Consider the following 17,965-nt stretch of genomic DNA (forward strand, 5'->3'; position numbering starts at 1 on the left):
TACAAACCATTTCACAAATGCTGTTAAAGCTCATTGATCTTACCCCAATATTTTGATTGTATCTTTTAATAGTGACGTAAATTATTTTTAGCTTTGTTACACTACGGAAAAAGTATATTTACGGATAAGAATAAAACGTAAGAAAAAAGACCAAACGGGACCAAAGTACCAAAAGTGCGTTAAAATAAGTTCTGTGTTTTTAAGTGGATTTATACTTTAAATAAGGAGGCTGTCGGAGCACAAGGCACAAGGGGGGGGGGGGGGCATATTAAGCTGTACATATGTTATTTATGCATGTTCTATGTTATGTCCCTGTTCAGTGGTGAAATGCATTAAAGAAAACAAACTCTGGTGTGTGTCGAAAACGTCACATGACTCCTCCAGATGTTCCCTCGTTAACGTCACATGACTCCTCCAGATGTTCCCTCGTTAACGTCACATGACTCCTCCAGATGTTCCCTCGTTAACGTCACATGACTCCTCTAGATGTTCCCATTGGCCGGCGAGGCGAGCTCCGCGATCTTGTTGTTCAGTTTCTGGTTGGTCCAGTCCTTCGTTATGTCGTCTAAGTGGCCGTCAAAATCCACCAACAGCGATTGGTCGCCGGCCTCCAGCAGCTGAGCGGCTATCGCCTGAGTCTCCTCCCACTGACGCAGCATTATCCTGAACAACATGAACAGGTTCATGTTACAAGGAAACTAATACATTATTTAATTACAAGAATTAGACCGTAAATGGAAAACAAAGAGCTTTTCTAGACCACTCAAAGCGCTTTAACACTACATGACATCATTCACCCCTTCACACCCATCTCAGTCTCCAGTAGAGACCGTTGGTGCTTTCCTGAGCCTTCAGATTAAAACGTCCCTCCGACTCTCACTTACGTGTGTTTGTCTTTGAGCATCCATCTTGAATCTTTGCGCTCGTACATGACGATGGGAGGAACCCGATAGTCTGAAGACATCTTACTGCCATCAAGCTGCAGAGCAAAAACATGTATTCATCAAACAAACAAACAAACAAAACCTCTTAAGTCTGCATAGAACAGAAATGCAGTTTCAGCAACATTAGGAGACGCAAGAGCATCTTATATTTACTACACGGAGTGATCACTTGTTGCTCACCTCTCCAACAGGTAACAAAGGAAGGGGTTCACATTCTTACCATTAACAACACTGCGTTGTCAAACTGCTCAGCAATCTTATCTGCAATCTTTAGCGCACACGGAGTCGGGCTGGACAAAGGGAGAAAGGTTTAAGGTTTAGTAAAACACCAACAGTGCAGAAACAACGTGAGGCGTGGTGAAGAAACACTCGCCTACTGTCTGTCACGCAGGCGTTGGCTTGATAGTATCCCACAATCCTTTGCTGTGTCTGTGAACACCACACGTCCACCTGAAAGAAGAATATGATGCATTGCAGTGACTACTCTATCCCATAGGATACAAAAGAGTAAATCCAGAAACACGAGAGAACCAAAGCAGAACGCTGACAGCGGCTTTACTCCTGAAGTCACACACACACACACCTGTGTCCTTTACCTGTGTGAGGGCCAGCTGGCTGATGGGAGCCAGGGGCAGGTGGGAGTGAAGCAGCGGCACACAGTCCGTGACGCAGACCCCGCCGCCCGCGGACCCGGAAGACAGCAGCAGCCCGTTGATGCTGCAGCGCGGGAAGAGACAGGCGTGCAGGTGCATCTTCACGTAGGCCCGGCAGGACAGCTCCACCTCGCCCATGACGACTCACCGCAGCTGAGAAGGACACGCACGCGATCACGCAGGGATACAGAGGCTGGTCACGTGTTGACGTTTACAAACACAACAAACCCGCAGTTGTCCCTAATTTTGCCTGCCCGTATTTTGTTCCGTAACCCGGATGTACCGTCGGCGGCTGCTTTACGGCATTAGCACGCAGCAAGTCAGCTATATATACGTCTAACTTTAGCCTGTTGCTGCTTCACCGTGAACTAACGTTAGCATGCTAGTCAGCTAAATACACGTCTTACGTTAGCCTATTGTTGCTTCCCCATGAACTAGCGTTAGCATGCTAGTCAGCTAATTAAAACAGCTAGCCCGTTGTTGCTTCCCCCTGAACTAGCGTTAGCATGCTAAATAAACCAGCTAACTGGCTGCCGCTTCGTTATAAACTAGCACCAACATTCTAGCGAACTGATCAAAGCTGACATACCTTAAATACACAAAACAGAATAAGCGTGAGTTTAAGACACATGCACACTTTCCGCTTGTTCAATATGTCGGTTTATTGAACGTTTCAGACAATCTTCGACGCTTTTAAAAACCTTTAACGACTAACCGTCACGCTTGCTGACAGTTTATTAAAAAAAAAGCTTCTAACCGGCTACTTCCGGTCCCGCCCATCGGCGTTGAATTAATTCATTTGATTGGCCGAACGATGGCTCTTTGAGATCCAACTGGAGCTGCCAGATGGCAATCAATATGTCAGCCTTCTTCAGCGCTGTGGTGCTTAAAATTTACAGCAGGTCGCCTCCTAGTGGAGAGATGACCTGTGAGAAGTTATTTAAAGGGTTATAAAGCAGGACAGTAAGGGAAGACACAGCCGAAATACGAACAGTACATTAGAGATCTGCCCAAGAGTTAAATAATCATTGATGAAAATCTCAGATACAGAGTCGTTGAAGCAATTACAAGATACAAAAGCAGAATTTATTTCAATTTGACAAGTCAATGCAACAGCTAAGCTGAAAGCATTCTTTATAGAACTTCTGTGTTACAATGCCTGAAAAAAACAAAAATAAAATGACATAGGGAAAAATCAATATCGAAGCAGCTGAGACTATGATTGCCGCTTTAATTTACACATCCTGCCCATAATTGTAAGTGTACGAGTTCAAACCATTACAAGAGATCCTCAGGCAAAAAATGGATAACTATTGTAGTGTGGCTGCTGGGGAAGATAACCAGTCTGCTGCTGAGCAGAATAAACAGATTGTTGTTGTTGTTGTTGTTCAAGATAACCAGCCTGCTGCTGCTGAGCAGAATAAACAGATTGTTGTTGTTGTTGTTCAAGATAACCAGCCTGCTGCTGCTGCTGCTGCTGTTGTTGTTGCTGCTGCTGCTGGTGGTGGTGGTGGTGTGCAGGATACCCAGATTGTTGTTGTTGTTGTTGTTGTTGCTGCTGCTGAAGATGATGATGCTGAAGATGATGCTGATGATATGCAGGAGGATCAGGTATCAGGTGCGGCCCTGCAGGATGGCCGTGCCAATGGGCCACTTGGGGCAGTAGCTTTTGTTGCTGGGCAGGATAGATGGGTGGCCGGGGCCCCTGGGGCTCTTGTGGCCGTTGCTGCTGGGCGGGGTGGCCGTGCCATGGGGCCACCTGGGGAGGCTGCGGGTAAAGATGGCCACGCGTCTGTGACCACTGCGGAACTGGTCGCTGATACTCTGCTGCCTGTGGCCGTTGAAGAGAAGTTGATGAATGCCGATTTCTGGCGGAGATTCAACTTCCGACTAATTGTGTTGTACCGACGTGCCTTAAAGACATTGGAGGTTGGACCACCACCACGAGGCCAAGTCCTCCCTGAAGCGCCACCTGCAGCTTTAGAGCCACTTGAATGGAATCGATATCCTGCAACTGGCACGTCATTACCGCCATGCTTCTCAGCATATCCAACACTGAAACCTGTAGAGCAGACATGTTGGTCCACACATACGACCAATGGAGTAGCTTCTATACTTGAGTAGACTCACCATGAGCTTGATGTCTTCCAACAGCTATCAAGGACAACAGAAACCACCTAGGCGAGACCCCCCCCCCCAGAGTTACCATGATGCAAATGATTAAAAAGACTACTTTGACACTTACCTCAAGAGAAACTCCATGGCTTCAGCCACAGTTGCCGTTTAGTGAAGCAGCAAACACAAGCACTTCTGTCAACTCCACGAAAAAACTGAACCCGATTTAAAAACAGGGAGTGACTGAAGAGAGCTTTCTTTGGTCGACCCCCCCTCTTACCCTGTCGACTAACTGAACTCAGGTGTGAGCAGTTGAAGGCAAGTATAGCTAATTATCTGACAGCAGAGCCATTGCATTATGGGAAACAGGAAAGGCGTTGTGCATGTCCTTCCTGAACAAGGTGGAAAAAGGTGCTCAGCTTCATCATTGTGTGTAAATTCAACCAAACTTCATTCAACAGGAGATAAAACTACCATTTCAGTAAAGATCGAGATCCACCAAATTAGTCATACACACATGCATAATAATTCAATCAGAAATGGGATCAATTACTTTCTAAATTTAGAAAGTAATGAATGTGAAACGTGTGTAAAAAACTTCCTGAATATTGAAATAATTAAAAGGCACCTCAACAAACGCATAGTTTAATAAAGTGGTTCATGCAAGTGAGACTTTCACTGCACAGAACCTGCAGCGCGCATTATGGCGGCAAATCACTGTCAACATTCGAGAGCGCAAATCAGTTTGATGCGCGCGCGTAAATCAACCATCCGTCCGTCTCGCGCTCCATGGTAACAGGCTCCGCCCCCTCACCGTCATCAGCCTCGCGAGGAAGGAAGGAAGTTCCCGCTCCGGGAGCGAATGTCTCGCGCGAGACAGACTTTTTGCTCGCGGATGGTTGATTTACGCGCGCGCATCAACCTGATTTGCAGCCTATTTGGTGCAGACTGCTGGCGAGAGTTCACAAAAGGTTGGTATCTCATGAACACCTTTACACAATCACACAATAAAAAGTACCTAAAATAAAATAATATTTTCAATACAATGTCAGTGTGTAGTATAGGGCGTGAAATGTGTACTAGTGTCAATTGTGTATAGTTCGTGTTTTGTATTTTCTCCAATAAAGCTCTGCTGTACAAATTAATATTGAACAAATTATTACAGTTCAGCTCCGGTCAGCCCCCGCACATTGACGTTGGATCTGTGGGAAACACTGAAAGTTATTTGTGAGGGTTAAAAATAAAACATTGAATTTATATTAATAACATTCTGGAAGATATGTTTTTCATCCAGTCTTTTCTGCTTTTCACAATTCCAGTTGATCAAACTGGCTTAAGCGGTTTTATCTTAAGGATATTTGACGGAAAGGACACATCTGCCGGTACTCTTCTCACTGGAGTCAAAACTCAAGAGTAAGCAAACCATCCAGTTTCATTCTTGCCATCACGACTCATCGATGGCAGGGATCGATACACTTAGGGCTGCCATCCAGCTCACGCCTCCCCACAAAGGGTCGTTAGAAGGATTGCGTCAATGCTACACTGCATTATACCCTCACAGGACCCTGGAATGCTTCACTTGGGACAACGTGCAGATGTGCATCATCACCCAGGACCTCAAGTGGGAGCTGAACATCAGCTCCATCACCAAAAAGTCCCAGCAGAGGTTGTTCTTCCTGAGACAGCTGAAGAAATTCAACCTGCCACAGACGATGATGGTGCACTTCTACACGGCCATCATGGAGTCCATCCTCTGCTCCTCCATCACCGTGTGGTACGCTGCAGCCACTGCCAAGGACAAGGGCAGGTTGCAGCGTGTCATGTGCTCTGCAGAGAGGGGGATTGGCTGCAATCTGCAGTCTCTCCAGGACTTTGTTTGCTTCCAGGACTCTGAAGCGGGCCAGAAAGATTGTACCCGACCCCTCCCACCCTGGACATGAACTGTTTGTGCCCCTTCCATCCGGCAGGAGGCTGAGGTCCATCCGGACTAAGACCTACCGCCACACCAACATTTTCTTCCCGTCAGCAGTCGGGCTCATCAACAAAGCCCGGGGCCCCCCCTGACTGACACTCTTTATGCACACTTTGTCACTTTCTGTTGGCTGGTGCACTTTATTTTTATCTTACCAACCCATAGCTTTAGATTACTAACCCATAGCATTATATTTTATATTTTTCTTATTCCTGCACTATGTTGTCTCGTTGTCCATTGTCATACTGTCTGCTGTCATGCACCAACCGCCAGGTCAAATTCCATGTATGGCAAATGACATGGCAATAAATGTTTCCTGATTCCCAAATACACTGACTCCTTCTCCAAAATATCAAAACATAAGATTACAGGAAACAAGTTTTATTTTCAGAACAAGTCAATACAATGGCTCAGTCAGAAGGAGTCTTCGTGAACCTCCAGTGCTGTGATGCCTGAAACACAAAACATTGATTGAATTACATTACATTCTGTAATTATAGCTTTGGCTGAGTTTAAGCCATGCAACTGGTCATTTATGTTGTAGCTACTTGCCTCATAAGAATGGGGTTGGACCACCATCTATGACCCATGAAGATACATCTCCAGTTTTAAAGGAATATGGTCACTAGCCTGCAACTCGCAACTCATCTGCATGCTTCTCAGCAGCTGCAGCAGAGACCTTTAGAGCAGACATGTTAGTCCACCCAATGGAGTAGCTTCTCAACTTGACTAAACTTAGCATGAGCTGGATTTCTTTCAATAGCGACAATATAAAATCATCTACATAAGACATCTCAAAGTGGCTACAAATCACTAATTAGTGGAACCAATCGGTGACAAGGGACCACTACAGCGGAGACTCAGGCTGTGAGTCGAGCACTAGAATACCATCACCTGAAGAGCCCGAGCCAAGCCAAGCTTTCCTCAAACTAGTTTCAGGTCAAATCCCTGAAACGTGATCTCAATATTCATTGGGTTTGAATCAGATAAACCACTACTTGATGTTCTACTTGTGTAAAAGATTTATTGAGAGTAGGATACAAGTAGTAGAGTTTATAACAATCCGACAAGTTTATAAAACCGCTCAATTGGAAGGAGTCTAGAACCTCCAGTGTTGCGATGTCTGAAACACAAAAATGAAATGTTAAAGTCAAAGTCAGTCTAATTGAAATCACAAAGGAGAGTAAAGTTGTATACCTTGCCTATTGCCGTTTTGGAATGGATTTGATTGAAGACCATATAAATACTCAATGTTACTATAAATGTACCATTTGTGGAGCCCTTTGGGCAAAAATGGTATAGTTCTTGTTTGTAGACTGGCCGCTGAGGTACCTGCAATATCTACAGCTACTAGGGCACCTTTGACAGGTAGGTGGCTTTTGAGGCCATTATCCAGACTTAACTTTGTTCCGCCACAATAGTAACAACTGGTTGGTTGCACCTGTGGCTGTCACTGCTGGGTAGCCAGCCTGCTAGGCCACCGGGGCCAGAAACTAGCTAGCCTGCTGCGGCAGCAGCCGAAGCAACTGCAGGAGAGGATACCCAGGAGGCCGGGGAGCCAGGGGCCACCGCTGCCGCTGCCGCCGCAGGAGAGGATAGCCAGGACGCTGGGGCCACTGCTGCTTCTGCTCTTGCAGGAGAAGATAGCCAGGACGCGTGGGTGCCTTTGGCCGCTACAGGAGAAGATAGCCAGGACGCGTGGGTGCCTTTGGCCGCTACAGGAGAAGATAGCCAGGACGCGTGGGCACCTGGGGCCGCTGCTGCTGCAGGCGAGGATAGCCAGGACCCATGGGCGCCTGGGGCCGCTGCTGCTGCTTCTGCTGCTGCTGCTGCTGCAGCAGGAGAGGATAGCCAGGACGCCTGGCCGCCTGGGGCCGCTGCTGCAGCAGGAGAAGATAGCCAGGACTCGTGGGTGCCTGGGGCCGCTGCTGCTGCTGCAGGAGAAGATAGCCAGAACTCGTGGGTGCCTGGGGCCGCTGCTGCAGGAGAGGATAGCCAGGACGCGTGGGCGCCTGGGGCCACTGCTGCAGGAGAGGATAGCCAGGACGCGTGGGCGCCTGGGGCCGCTGCTGCAGGAGAGGATAGCCAGGACGCGTGGGCGCCTGGGGCCGCTGCTGCTGCAGGAGAGGATAGCCAGGACGCGTGGGCGCCTGGGGCCGCTGCTGCTGCAGGAGAGGATAGCCAGGACGCGTGGGCGCCTGGGGCCGCTGCTGCTGCAGGAGAGGATAGCCAGGACGCGTGGGCGCCTGGGGCCGCTGCTGCTGCAGGAGAGGATAGCCAGGACGCGTGGGCGCCTGGGGCCGCTGCTGCTGCAGGGGAGGGCGGCCAGTGTGGCGGTGCGCCTGAGGACGCTGCAGCTTTGGCAAATAGGGACAGCCAGAATGCCGGGGTTGCTTCTGCTGGAGCTTGGGAGGGTTGAGGATACGCCAGCGCACCATGAGCAGCGCTGTGGGCAGCGCCGTGGCAGGGCAGTTTTATCTGCTGGGGGGGATAGCGAGGTGGTTGCTGGGGGACTGGGGCTGGATAGCGAGGTGGTTGCTGGGGGACCGGGGCTGGATAGCGAGGTGGTTGCTGGGGGACTGGGGCTGGATAGCGAGGTGGTTGCTGGGGGACCGGGGCTGGATAGCGAGGTGGTTGCTGGGGGACTGGGGCTGGATAGCGAGGTGGTTGCGGTTGCTGCTGCTGTTGTTGTTGTTGTTGTTGTTGGCCATTTCGTCGCTGTTGTTGTTGGCCAGGATACCCAGGTGGCTGCTGCTGTTGCTGCTGGCCAGGATACCCAGGTGGCTGCTGCTGTTGCTGCTGGCCAGGATAGCCAAGTTGCTGCTGCTGCTGCTGCTGCTGCTGCTGCTGCTGCTGGGAAGAATATCCAAGCTGTTGTTGCTGCTGCTGCTGCTGTTGTTGTTGTGCAGCATAGCCAAGTTGTTGTTGTTGCTGCTGCTGCTGCTGCTGCTGATGATGATGCTGCTGATGATAGCTAGGTTGATGGGAGATTTGGGGCTTCTGTCGCTTAGGCAGATATCCAGAATCTGCAATCTGTGGCTGTTGAGGATAATATTATGAATACTGGGTTTCTGGCACAGACCGATTAGGTGAACTTCAGGTTCAGACATTTAACTGGTTATTAGTTGTGGGTTGTAGCTACTTGCCTCAAATGTATTTGAGGTTGAACCACCCCCACGAGGCCAAGTCCTCCATGAAGATCTGTCTCCAGCTTTAAAGCCATTTACATATGGTTGATAGCCTGCAACTGGCACGTCATTACCGCCATGCTTCTCAGCATATCCAACACTGAAACCTGTAGAGCAGACATGTTGGTCCACACATACAACCAATGGAGTAGCTTCTATACTTGAGTAGACTCACCATGAGCTTGATGTCTTCCAACAGCTATCAAGGACAACAGAAACCACCTAGGCGAGACCCCCCCCCAGAGTTACCATGATGCAAATGATTAAAAAGACTACTTTGACACTTACCTCAAGAGAAACTCCATGGCTTCAGCCACAGTTGCCGTTTAGTGAAGCAGCAAACACAAGCACTTCTGTCAACTCCACGAAAAAACTGAACCCGATTTAAAAACAGGGAGTGACTGAAGAGAGCTTTCTTTGGTCGACCCCCCCTCTTACCCTGTCGACTAACTGAACTCAGGTGTGAGCAGTTGAAGGCAAGTATAGCTAATTATCTGACAGCAGAGCCATTGCATTATGGGAAACAGGAAAGGCGTTGTGCATGTCCTTCCTGAACAAGGTGGAAAAAGGTGCTCAGCTTCATCATTGTGTGTAAATTCAGCCAAACTTCATTCAACAGGAGATAAAACTACCATTTCAGTAAAGATCCAGAAGAGGGCAGAAGAAAGTAAAAACAGTGAAATAATGTTCTCAGCTGCACTAGATTAGAGTTCTACATATTGTTTTACACCTATGCATAATAACTCAGACAAATATTTTATGTGGCTTTTAACGTTTTGAATTTAAAACAATATAGGATTCACAAAGATGTTAATTTCAGGTTTTTTCTTACCTAGACAATTGATTAAATTAAATTAAGCATTTTTTTAATTAACTAATGAAAATACATTAGTAGTATTAAGAAGTATTGAAGAATTATTAGAATACTAATAATCATTTGATAATAATATATACAGAACGTCTGAATGTCCAAAAAACTACATCTCCCAGCAGCAACCACGTTACGCAAGGCCCACACAACTTCCTGAAGAAAGACTTCAAAATAAGACACTTCTCGCATGTTGTCCGCATCGTCGTCGTGTCGCTGAGTGGAAACTTTAATCTCATCTTTTATTCTGAAGTCGGTGTCATTCCTCCGCGTGCGTGGGTTCCCGTGCGTGGCCTCCGGTCGCCTTCAGCCGGCGGAGTTCGGTCGCGCGCGAGCGGCGAGAAGCAAGAAGAAGTTCCGCCCTGCGATGAGGCTCCTTCTGGCCGGGGCCGCGCTGCTCTCAGCGGCCGCGTACTACGTCTACCTCCCGCTGCCCGGAGGGGTCTGCGAGCCCGTCAAGCTGATGCTGCTGGACGCGCTGTTCCGGAGCTTCATTCAGGCGGTGAGGAGGAGCAGGAGCAGGAGGAGGAGGAGGAGGAGGAGGAGGAGGAGGACAGGTTGATGACAGGAGCACTGCGGAGGAATTCATTATAGGAACATACAAAAAGCGCAGTGGACTATTCTAAAAGAGCAGAGTTTAATACGATAGAATAGAATCAATAACATGTCGTATTAAAGCAGAATAGAATGTAATAGTAGATGTGTAATACCAGCATGTATATATTATATATATATAAACAAAATACCAGTACCTGTAACATACAGGACGCACTAGTGTACTGTGCATTGTCACAGCAGGGTGGGTGACCTTTGACCCCGCTGCTGTGTATAACCTGTTAGGCGGCTCACGCACACAAACCCGATGACGTCATGCCTCTCTACTGAAGTTTCTACTCGACGAGTGAGACGGGTTTTCACGCCCTGTTTATTTGAACATTTTTATTAACAAGAATACTTTTTCCAAAGTCTATTTTTTAACTTTAAATAAGGTATTTGCACCTTCATCTATTCATCGGTTATTTTGCAACCGTGGAAGAATTCTTCAGCTCATTTAAAAGACTCTGTAGATGTCAGATCCACTCATCAGCATTGTATTGAGGATTATATATACCACATATATGTATATACTGTATATACCACATATATGTATATATACCACATATAAGTATATGTATATATATGTGTATATGGTTATTATCCAGCAGAGAGATCAGACCTCCACCTCATCTACCTGTTTGCCCCCACAGGGCGACGTGGTTCACGCGCTGGGCGTGTGCCACCGGGTGCACCTGCTGAACCGGGTGGTGTCCTGGGTGGAGGAGGTGGAGGCTCGCTCCTGCTCCGCCGTGCACGTGACCGACTCCCAGCTGGGCGGCGTGCCCGCCCGAGTCTTCCAGCCGAAGGGGGGCCGGCGGCTGAAGAGGGGGGTCGTGTACTTCCACGGGGGGGGGTGGGCTCTGGGCAGCGGACGTGAGTGTTTGTTCAAGACAGTTTCATGTTTCATCTTTGTTGTTGTTGACATAATGTGATTATTTGTTGTTGCTGACATAATGTGCCGTGTGCTCCACAGGGATGCGCTCATATGACCGTCTCTGCAGGAGAATGGCGGAGGACCTGGACTCTGTGGTGGTGTCGGTGGAGTAAGTTCACAGCGTTTCACTATTCTTTATTTGATTCATTAAGTGAAGAATAATCCGAGCTGTGAGAATATTGTTTACATCCAAACCCGCTCTACCTCTGTAGAGACAAGTCGCCTCGGGACATCAAGTCTGTAACGTCCCGTTGTTGTCTCCCGGTCCCGTCGCCATAGCTACCGCCTGTCCCCGGAGGCGGTGTTTCCGGACCAGTACCACGACGCGGTGGCGGCGGCGCGGGCCTTCCTGTCAGCTCAGGTCCTGGAGCGCTACGGCGTGGACCCGCAGAGGCTGTGCGTGTCGGGGGACAGCGCCGGGGGGAACCTGGCCGCCGCGGTGGCCCAAGAGGTACGGCGGCGGGGAAGGGCTCAGCTGTTTTCCCGGGTCGGTCCCGGTCGTTCTAAACGGCTGCTTGCCTCCCACAGCTCGGCTCGGACCGCGGCCCGGCGCCGAGGTTCAAGCTGCAGGCGCTGATCTACCCGGTGCTGCAGGCGCTGGACTTCCACACCCCGTCCTACCAGCAGAACCAGGCCGTGCCCATCCTCCACCGGCCCCTCATGGCCCGCTTCTGGCTGCAGTACCTGGGCGCCGACGCCTCCCTGGAGCCCCTCCTGCTCGCCAACAACCACAGCGCCCTGGACCAGCGCGCCAAGCTGGACTGGACCGCCCTGCTGCCGGCGGAGCGCAGGAAGCACTTCCGGCCCGTGGTGAGGGAAGGAGGCGCGGTGGCGGCGGCGGGCGCGTTGCCGGGGCTGACGGACCCCCGGGCGGCGCCGCTGCTGGCGGAGAGCGCCGTGCTGGGGGCGACGCCCAAAGCCTACGTGATGACCTGCGAGTTCGACGTGCTGCGGGACGACGGGTTGATGTACGCCAGGCGCCTGCGGGACGCCGGCGTGGCGGTGACCAGCGACCACTACGAGGACGGGTTCCACGGCTGCATGGTGTTCGCCTTCCCGCCCGTGGCGTCCGCCGTCGGCCGGAGGAGCATCAGCGGCTACATCCGCTGGCTGGACCAGAACCTGTAGGCGGTCTGCATGGTGGTTCCTCATGGCGGTGATCCGGGTTGGGGGGCGAGGGGGGGGGGGCAGACGAGCAGGTGCTTGGGTCTGCAACGTCAGAACAGAACCGAGATCCAAAAGGCTCCGATTCAAAGCTTTAAAAGTCCTAAGAACTCTGATGTCACTTCCTGTTCCCCCCCCCCTCGCATGTCCGTGTTCATGTGACTCCCAGCTCAGTGACGTCATGTGACTCCCAGGTCAGTGAAGTCATGTGACTCCCAGGTCAGTGAAGTCATGTGACCCGGTGGCCCAACGCCAGCGTCTCTCTTCACACATTATTTACTGGAATAATCCCAAATCCAGGTTAAGAATCCAGTGACACTTCCTCTCTGCAGGAATTTCAGAACCAGAACACGTTTGAACAAAAGAAAGAGCGTTTAATCCTAATCTACGGGATTAAAGCTTCAGTTTGAACGCTGATTGTTGAGTTCGGATTATTTTAATTTTTTTCGAATGGTAAAAACCTGTCGGTTTATTTGGGTTTTAATAAAAAGGTCAAAAGGTGTTTCAATCATTAACAAAATGAACATGTAGACAAACCAAAGTTGAAGTTTCTCTGTGAATTGTTGTTATTTTCATTCACATTTATATTAGAGAAGCAGTAGAAATAAATCCAGATTAAAACGTCAGATCGGATCTTTTAAAATAAAGAAAACAAACTTCAGGTTATTTTTTTAAACCAAAAAGGAAAAAAGAGCCACAAATATTCTTCTAATGCGGAAACTCTCAGAGGAAGTTTATCTTTTGTTCCTTTAAGATGCACTGAGACACACACACACACACACACACACACACACACTAACCTTCACTGGCCTGTTTAGTGTGTGTGTGTGTGTGTGGTGAAGTAGGCCAGGGTTCACAGCTGTGTACACTCACTGGATTGTGCAATATTGTATGTTTGAAAGTGGCTCTGAAGAACGTGCTGTAGAGGAGGAAGAGGAGGAAGAGGAGGATGATGATGACGCCCTCGCAGCTCGTTCAGTGTGAACAACACGGAATATTTCTAGTAAAGATGATGAAATATTTACATAACATGAATTTTTTCACTGCAGATGAACAAAAGTTTGAATTTCTCTTTGACATAAAAATGTAAACGTGTGATTAGTTTGATCGATCGATTGAGTCACATTTTGAAGATCAAACAATGAAATGATGATCAGAGGAAAGAATCATAATTCTGTGTTTTGAAATGAACGTAGAAATGTTATTAGTCACTAACGGTCACATGACCCCATGAGAACATTTCATGCTGCGCGTGGTCATGTGACCAGATGTGGTTTGGACTCAGGAATGAGATGAAATGTGATTGATGATTCATAGCTGGTGTCTCTACACACTGTAAGATGTTCACTATTCACTATTTTGTGATCTATTTATGAAATTAAAGCTTTTATGACCCATTCAGATGTTTTTGTTTTTTTCTTGTCAATTTCATTAACAAACATTAATTATACATTCAAATAAATGCAGTCTTAAATTACGGGTGTCATCAATTATATTTTAATTTGTTTCACTTGTAATTTCAGAATAAAGGTTTGACGCAGCAGATGGCGCCAATCAGCACATCTGCTGTTAAACAAAGTGCAGATGTTTATGATGGAGATTCATGAACGTGATGGATTTATGCTTTATTTAAATCTGCCTTTGATCTTCTATGTACACATATATATGAGATATATTAAACAAACAGTGACACTGTGAATCATCGTGAGTTCTGGTGTCTCTAGTGGAATCAAAGCTGACCTTCCTGATCCACATTTGGGATTTGATTCTCTCTCCTCAAGGTGCCGTGTGTCAAACGTGTTTATTTCTTCGGGGATTTATTCTCCACTCAGCTGAGGAGGACCCTCAGACTGGTTTAGCTCCATAGGGGAGTCGGTATGGATCCTCTCAATTCACACGCGGGCATCAGCACACATGTCGAAAAAAGTGAAATAAGGATCACAGCATAAAAGTAGTGAAATCAACAAGGGCTTTATTAGAAATGCCATTATATGACTTTACTTGACCTGCAATTCTATTATAACGGTATGGAACGGTTGTGGATTCCAGCCTGAGAATCTATGAGAATTGAGGTTGGATTCAAAAGCATCAACAGGTGTGTGGTGGAACAGTGCAGGGAGATAGCAGGAAGGCTGAAGTGTGGAGGATCCTCAGTTCAAACCTGCTCTCTCAGAAGGAGGGTTTGGTTGCAGTCAGGGCTTCAAACTGTAAACTTTGAAACAGTTTTGAGGTTTAGTAAACAATCCCAAGGTCTAATATGAGAAACGGACACAATGACGCATGTGCTTGAATAGCACAAGGGAACAACTGAAGGGCTGCAGGCTCCAACCTGCTGTCTGAGGTTGTGGGTTCGTGCCCCTTCATGCAGACATCACTTCTGCTTTGAAAGAGTTTTGAGGTTTGAGTAGCAATCTCAAGGTTAAATCAGACGTGGACTTAGTTACCCTGGTCCTTAAACCAGTCATCTGGTGCAGTGTGGGTTGGGTGTGGGTCCTTGTACGTCCACGCTAGCTGCTAATTGTGTTGCGTTGAGGTGATACTTGAGGCTCGATGTGAATTCCTTGTTGCACAGCTTACACACAACCACGCTCTTATCGACGCTTCCATCCGTGTGTTTATTATAAGAAGATTTCCCATTCACGGGGCCACCCGACACGGTCTCGTCAGCTTCTTCGTTCATGTTCACTGTGGTTTGTTGTTGTCTGAAGTCATGGACGCTAGTTGGTGCTCCAGTATAATCGGTCCCCCCGAAACTCATCCAGTGAGAAACGTTCCGCGGTGCAAAAAATAAGTGTCAAAATGCGTAAAAAATGTTTAATGTGTTATTTTTTGTGTAATTAATTCATCTTAATACACATTATAATTAAGTAATCGTAATTAACGCGCTAAAGTCCCGGCCCTAATATATATGTAATAAAACCATGACGGGAGACGAGTTATTCTAAAAACATTCTCCTCGTTGAGGATTTAGACGGAAACATTTTGTCTCTCAAACGGTGCGTTAAAGAAAAATAGATGTTTTTCCTCTTGATGCAGTTTGATGTGATGAAGGTGAAGGTGATGATGAGGGTGAAGGTGATGATGAAGGTGAAGGTGACGATGAGAAGAGAAGCAGTGACAAGACCCCCCCCCCCCTCGTGGACTTTCGTTCTTTCTTTCACTTGTAGAGGGGGGACCTGTCTCTGCCCCGCGCCGGAGGCCCCTAGGCGGCCTGCCCCCCCCCCCCCCCCCCCTCCTGCCCCCCCTCGTTAATCACAGGACGATCATTTCTAAGGAAAACAGAGTGAAACTAACCGGTGAGAATGTGAAAGGGAAGCCGGAGCGGCGGGGAATTCATGTGGGAGAATGTTATCGCTGAGACTAAAGGTCATATTGTTCACTTCTTCCTGACAGGCCGGGGGGGGGGGGGGCGCAATTATGAAATAAAAATAAGGGGAGAGAGGACAGAGAAGGATTGGTAGGGAGGAAGGAAATCACAATGTGGGCCGTGAACTGCACACATACACATTACACACTACACATATATACACACACACACACACACACACACACACACCCTCACCCCCCCCGCACACACACTGTTAAGAGTGGGTTCTATTAGAAAAAACACAGGACCCAGAACTGAACAATGTCTGGGCTGAGCACACACACTCCCACAGACACACAAATACACACATGTACACTCCATAACACACACACACACTCCCACAGACACACAAGTACACATATGTACACTCCATAACACACACACTCACACAGAGGGGGGGACACAGGCAGCCAATGGGCACGGCGCAAACTTATGAGCTGACCAATGAGCAAACAGGAAACTTTTGGGGACTTTCCAAAGTTCACAAAACGTTTTCTTTTTGGCTCCATTTAGTTTTATGTCAGATTCATTCTGGAGGGGTTTTAGGTTGACGTGTGTGTGCGTGTGTGTCTGTGTGAGTGTGTGTGTGAGTGTTCTCCTATCCAAAGCGTTTACATGCCTGTGCGTGTGTGAAAGTGTTTTGGAGCCTGTAGGTCTGTGTGTGTGTGTGTGTGTGTGTGTGTGTGCGACTTACATTGCATTATAACCCATGTGTTACATTTTACCAACCTTTGCTCCTACCTGTCTGCCGACCTGCTGCTGTCAGTTTGTCTGTTTGTTGTTGACGTGGATGATTGTTATTTTGGGGGCGGGTCTTAAAACAGACTCACCTCCACCTGCGATCCAGAGCCTTCGATCCGGGTCAAACCCCCAACAGCTGGTCCAACATCTGGAGGACAGAGAGGGGTCTCAATGCTCATTAATACTCATTAGGAGGCTTCATGAGTCACGTGTGTGGGCCATCCACATGCTTCTGGCCGTGTGTGTGTGTGTGTGTGTGCGCGTGCGAGCGTGTGTGTATGTGTGTGTGTATATGTGTGTGTGTGTGGGTGTGTGTGTGCGGGGGGGGGGGTGAGGATGTGTGAGTTTTCCTTGCTAAGCACTGAGAGAAAGAGCTCCAAAGGACTCAGGATTCACCGTAGAAGCTGAAACCCACAAAGTGGTGATTTAGAACAAATTCAGGGACCTGTCAATCAGCGTTAGGCCCCGCCCTAAAGCGTCCCCTGCTTTATGGTCTGTTTGACTCTTAATGACTCTAAATGGACCATCATTCACTAAATGAACTTCATGCTGCATTGAAGAAGACTTCAAACTAGAGACTGAGACCATAAACTCATGTTTACAATGTTTACTGAGGGAATAAATCAAGAGAGAAGTAGAGTCATTTCCTCATAGACGTCTATGGGAGCAGAGGAGTCGCCCCCTGCTGGTCACTACACAGAAGTAGCGTCATTTCCTCATAGACGTCTATGGGAGCAGAGGAGTCGCCCCCTGCTGGTCACTACACAGAAGTAGAGTCATTTCCTCATAGACGTCTATGGGAGCAGAGGAGTCGCCCCCTGCTGGTCACTACACAGAAGTAGAGTCATTTCCTCATAGACGTCTATGGGAGCAGAGGAGTCGCCCCCTGCTGGTCACTACACAGAAGTAGAGTCATTTCCTCATAGACGTCTATGGGAGCAGAGGAGTCGCCCCCTGCTGGTCACTACACAGAAGTAGAGTCATTTCCTCATAGACGTCTATGGGGGCAGAGGAGTCGCCCCCTGCTGGTCACTACACAGAAATAGAGTCATTTCCTCATAGACGTCTATGGGAGCAGAGGAGTCGCCCCCTGCTGGTCACTACACAGAATGATGCTTTAATACCTGAAGCTTTGACTTTCACTGGCAGAAATGTATGAAACAGCCTTTCACAGCGTACCTGTAGTCATCGTCAACATCGGCTGTAATGTGAACCAGGAGAGACGGGGCGGGGGAGGGAGGGAGTCGACTTTGCGGGGGGGAGTCGGTCAGCTCTCGTCTTCGTCTCCCCATCACAAACTTGGCCGCCGTTCAGAAATAGTGTGTAGGTGTGTGTGTTACATCGTGGGGACCACCAATCTCTGCCCACGTTGCAGGGACCTCTGGACAAAAATACCGAGATGTAGTTTGGGGTTTGGTTTGG

The 17,965-nt window shown here is 48.3% G+C and overlaps 3 protein-coding genes and 1 long non-coding RNA gene across 6 annotated transcripts; 1 reads left to right on the forward strand and 3 right to left on the reverse strand.

Annotated features, from left to right (window-relative positions):
• Nucleotides 1-37: 37 nt before the first annotated feature.
• On the reverse strand, nt 38-3,035 carry emc9 (ER membrane protein complex subunit 9). 2 transcript variants are annotated; one of them, XM_037456155.2, is made up of 6 exons: nt 2,187-3,035; nt 1,541-1,750; nt 1,318-1,394; nt 1,165-1,234; nt 885-979; nt 38-663 (listed from the first exon to the last, which is right to left on the reverse strand). In XM_037456155.2, the coding sequence occupies exons 2-6, from the start codon at nt 1,733-1,735 to the stop codon at nt 483-485; spliced, it is 618 nt and encodes a 205-aa protein (XP_037312052.2). In that variant the 5' UTR covers nt 1,736-1,750; nt 2,187-3,035; the 3' UTR covers nt 38-482. The 2 variants fall into 2 exon arrangements, with proteins under 2 accessions (XP_037312052.2, XP_037312054.2); XM_037456157.2 differs by having other exon boundaries at nt 2,313-2,339.
• Nucleotides 3,036-3,235: 200 nt separating this feature from the next.
• Nucleotides 3,236-3,998, reverse strand: LOC134107524 (uncharacterized). The gene is made up of 4 exons (XR_009942782.1): nt 3,843-3,998; nt 3,728-3,774; nt 3,507-3,659; nt 3,236-3,424 (listed from the first exon to the last, which is right to left on the reverse strand). It is a non-coding gene; the product is annotated as an uncharacterized LOC134107524 (long non-coding RNA).
• A 2,703-nt stretch (nt 3,999-6,701) lies between these two features.
• On the reverse strand, nt 6,702-10,061 carry LOC119198789 (proline-rich proteoglycan 2-like). Of its 2 annotated transcripts, XM_062559260.1 has the most exons (5): nt 9,161-10,061; nt 9,048-9,094; nt 8,831-8,979; nt 6,882-8,723; nt 6,702-6,807 (listed from the first exon to the last, which is right to left on the reverse strand). In XM_062559260.1, exons 3-4 carry the CDS (start codon nt 8,905-8,907, stop codon nt 8,159-8,161), a joined length of 642 nt encoding a protein of 213 aa, XP_062415244.1. In that variant the 5' UTR covers nt 8,908-8,979; nt 9,048-9,094; nt 9,161-10,061; the 3' UTR covers nt 6,702-6,807; nt 6,882-8,158. The 2 variants fall into 2 exon arrangements, with proteins under 2 accessions (XP_062415244.1, XP_037312483.2); XM_037456586.2 differs by lacking the exons at nt 8,831-8,979; nt 9,048-9,094; nt 9,161-10,061 and having other exon boundaries at nt 6,882-8,234.
• On the forward strand, nt 10,051-13,833 carry LOC119198880 (neutral cholesterol ester hydrolase 1-like). Its single transcript, XM_037456454.2, has 5 exons — nt 10,051-10,242; nt 10,988-11,210; nt 11,311-11,380; nt 11,551-11,722; nt 11,800-13,833. The coding sequence occupies exons 1-5, from the start codon at nt 10,108-10,110 to the stop codon at nt 12,397-12,399; spliced, it is 1,200 nt and encodes a 399-aa protein (XP_037312351.2). The 5' UTR covers nt 10,051-10,107; the 3' UTR covers nt 12,400-13,833.
• The last annotated feature ends 4,132 nt before the right edge of the window (nt 13,834-17,965 follow it).

The sequence above is a fragment of the Pungitius pungitius genome, chromosome 19 (assembly GCF_949316345.1).
Source record: "Pungitius pungitius chromosome 19, fPunPun2.1, whole genome shotgun sequence".
In the NCBI taxonomy this organism is placed as follows: Eukaryota; Metazoa; Chordata; class Actinopteri; order Perciformes; family Gasterosteidae; genus Pungitius; species Pungitius pungitius.

Coding starts and splice junctions, on each gene's coding strand:
- LOC119198789 (XM_037456586.2), bottom strand. CDS start 8,122: ATGGTGCGCTGGCGTATCCTCAACCCTCCCAAGCTCCAGCAGAAGCAA.
- LOC119198880 (XM_037456454.2), top strand. CDS start 10,108: ATGAGGCTCCTTCTGGCCGGGGCCGCGCTGCTCTCAGCGGCCGCGTAC. Junction 10,243..10,987: donor TCCGGAGCTTCATTCAGGCG/GTGAGGAGGAGC, acceptor TTGCCCCCACAG/GGCGACGTGGTTCACGCGCT. Junction 11,381..11,550: donor TCTGTGGTGGTGTCGGTGGA/GTAAGTTCACAG, acceptor CCGTCGCCATAG/CTACCGCCTGTCCCCGGAGG.
- emc9 (XM_037456155.2), bottom strand. CDS start 1,735: ATGGGCGAGGTGGAGCTGTCCTGCCGGGCCTACGTGAAGATGCACCTG. Junction 1,235..1,317: donor GCCTGCGTGACAGACAGTAG/GCGAGTGTTTCT, acceptor CCCTTTGTCCAG/CCCGACTCCGTGTGCGCTAA. Junction 664..884: donor ATGCTCAAAGACAAACACAC/GTAAGTGAGAGT, acceptor CATGTTGTTCAG/GATAATGCTGCGTCAGTGGG.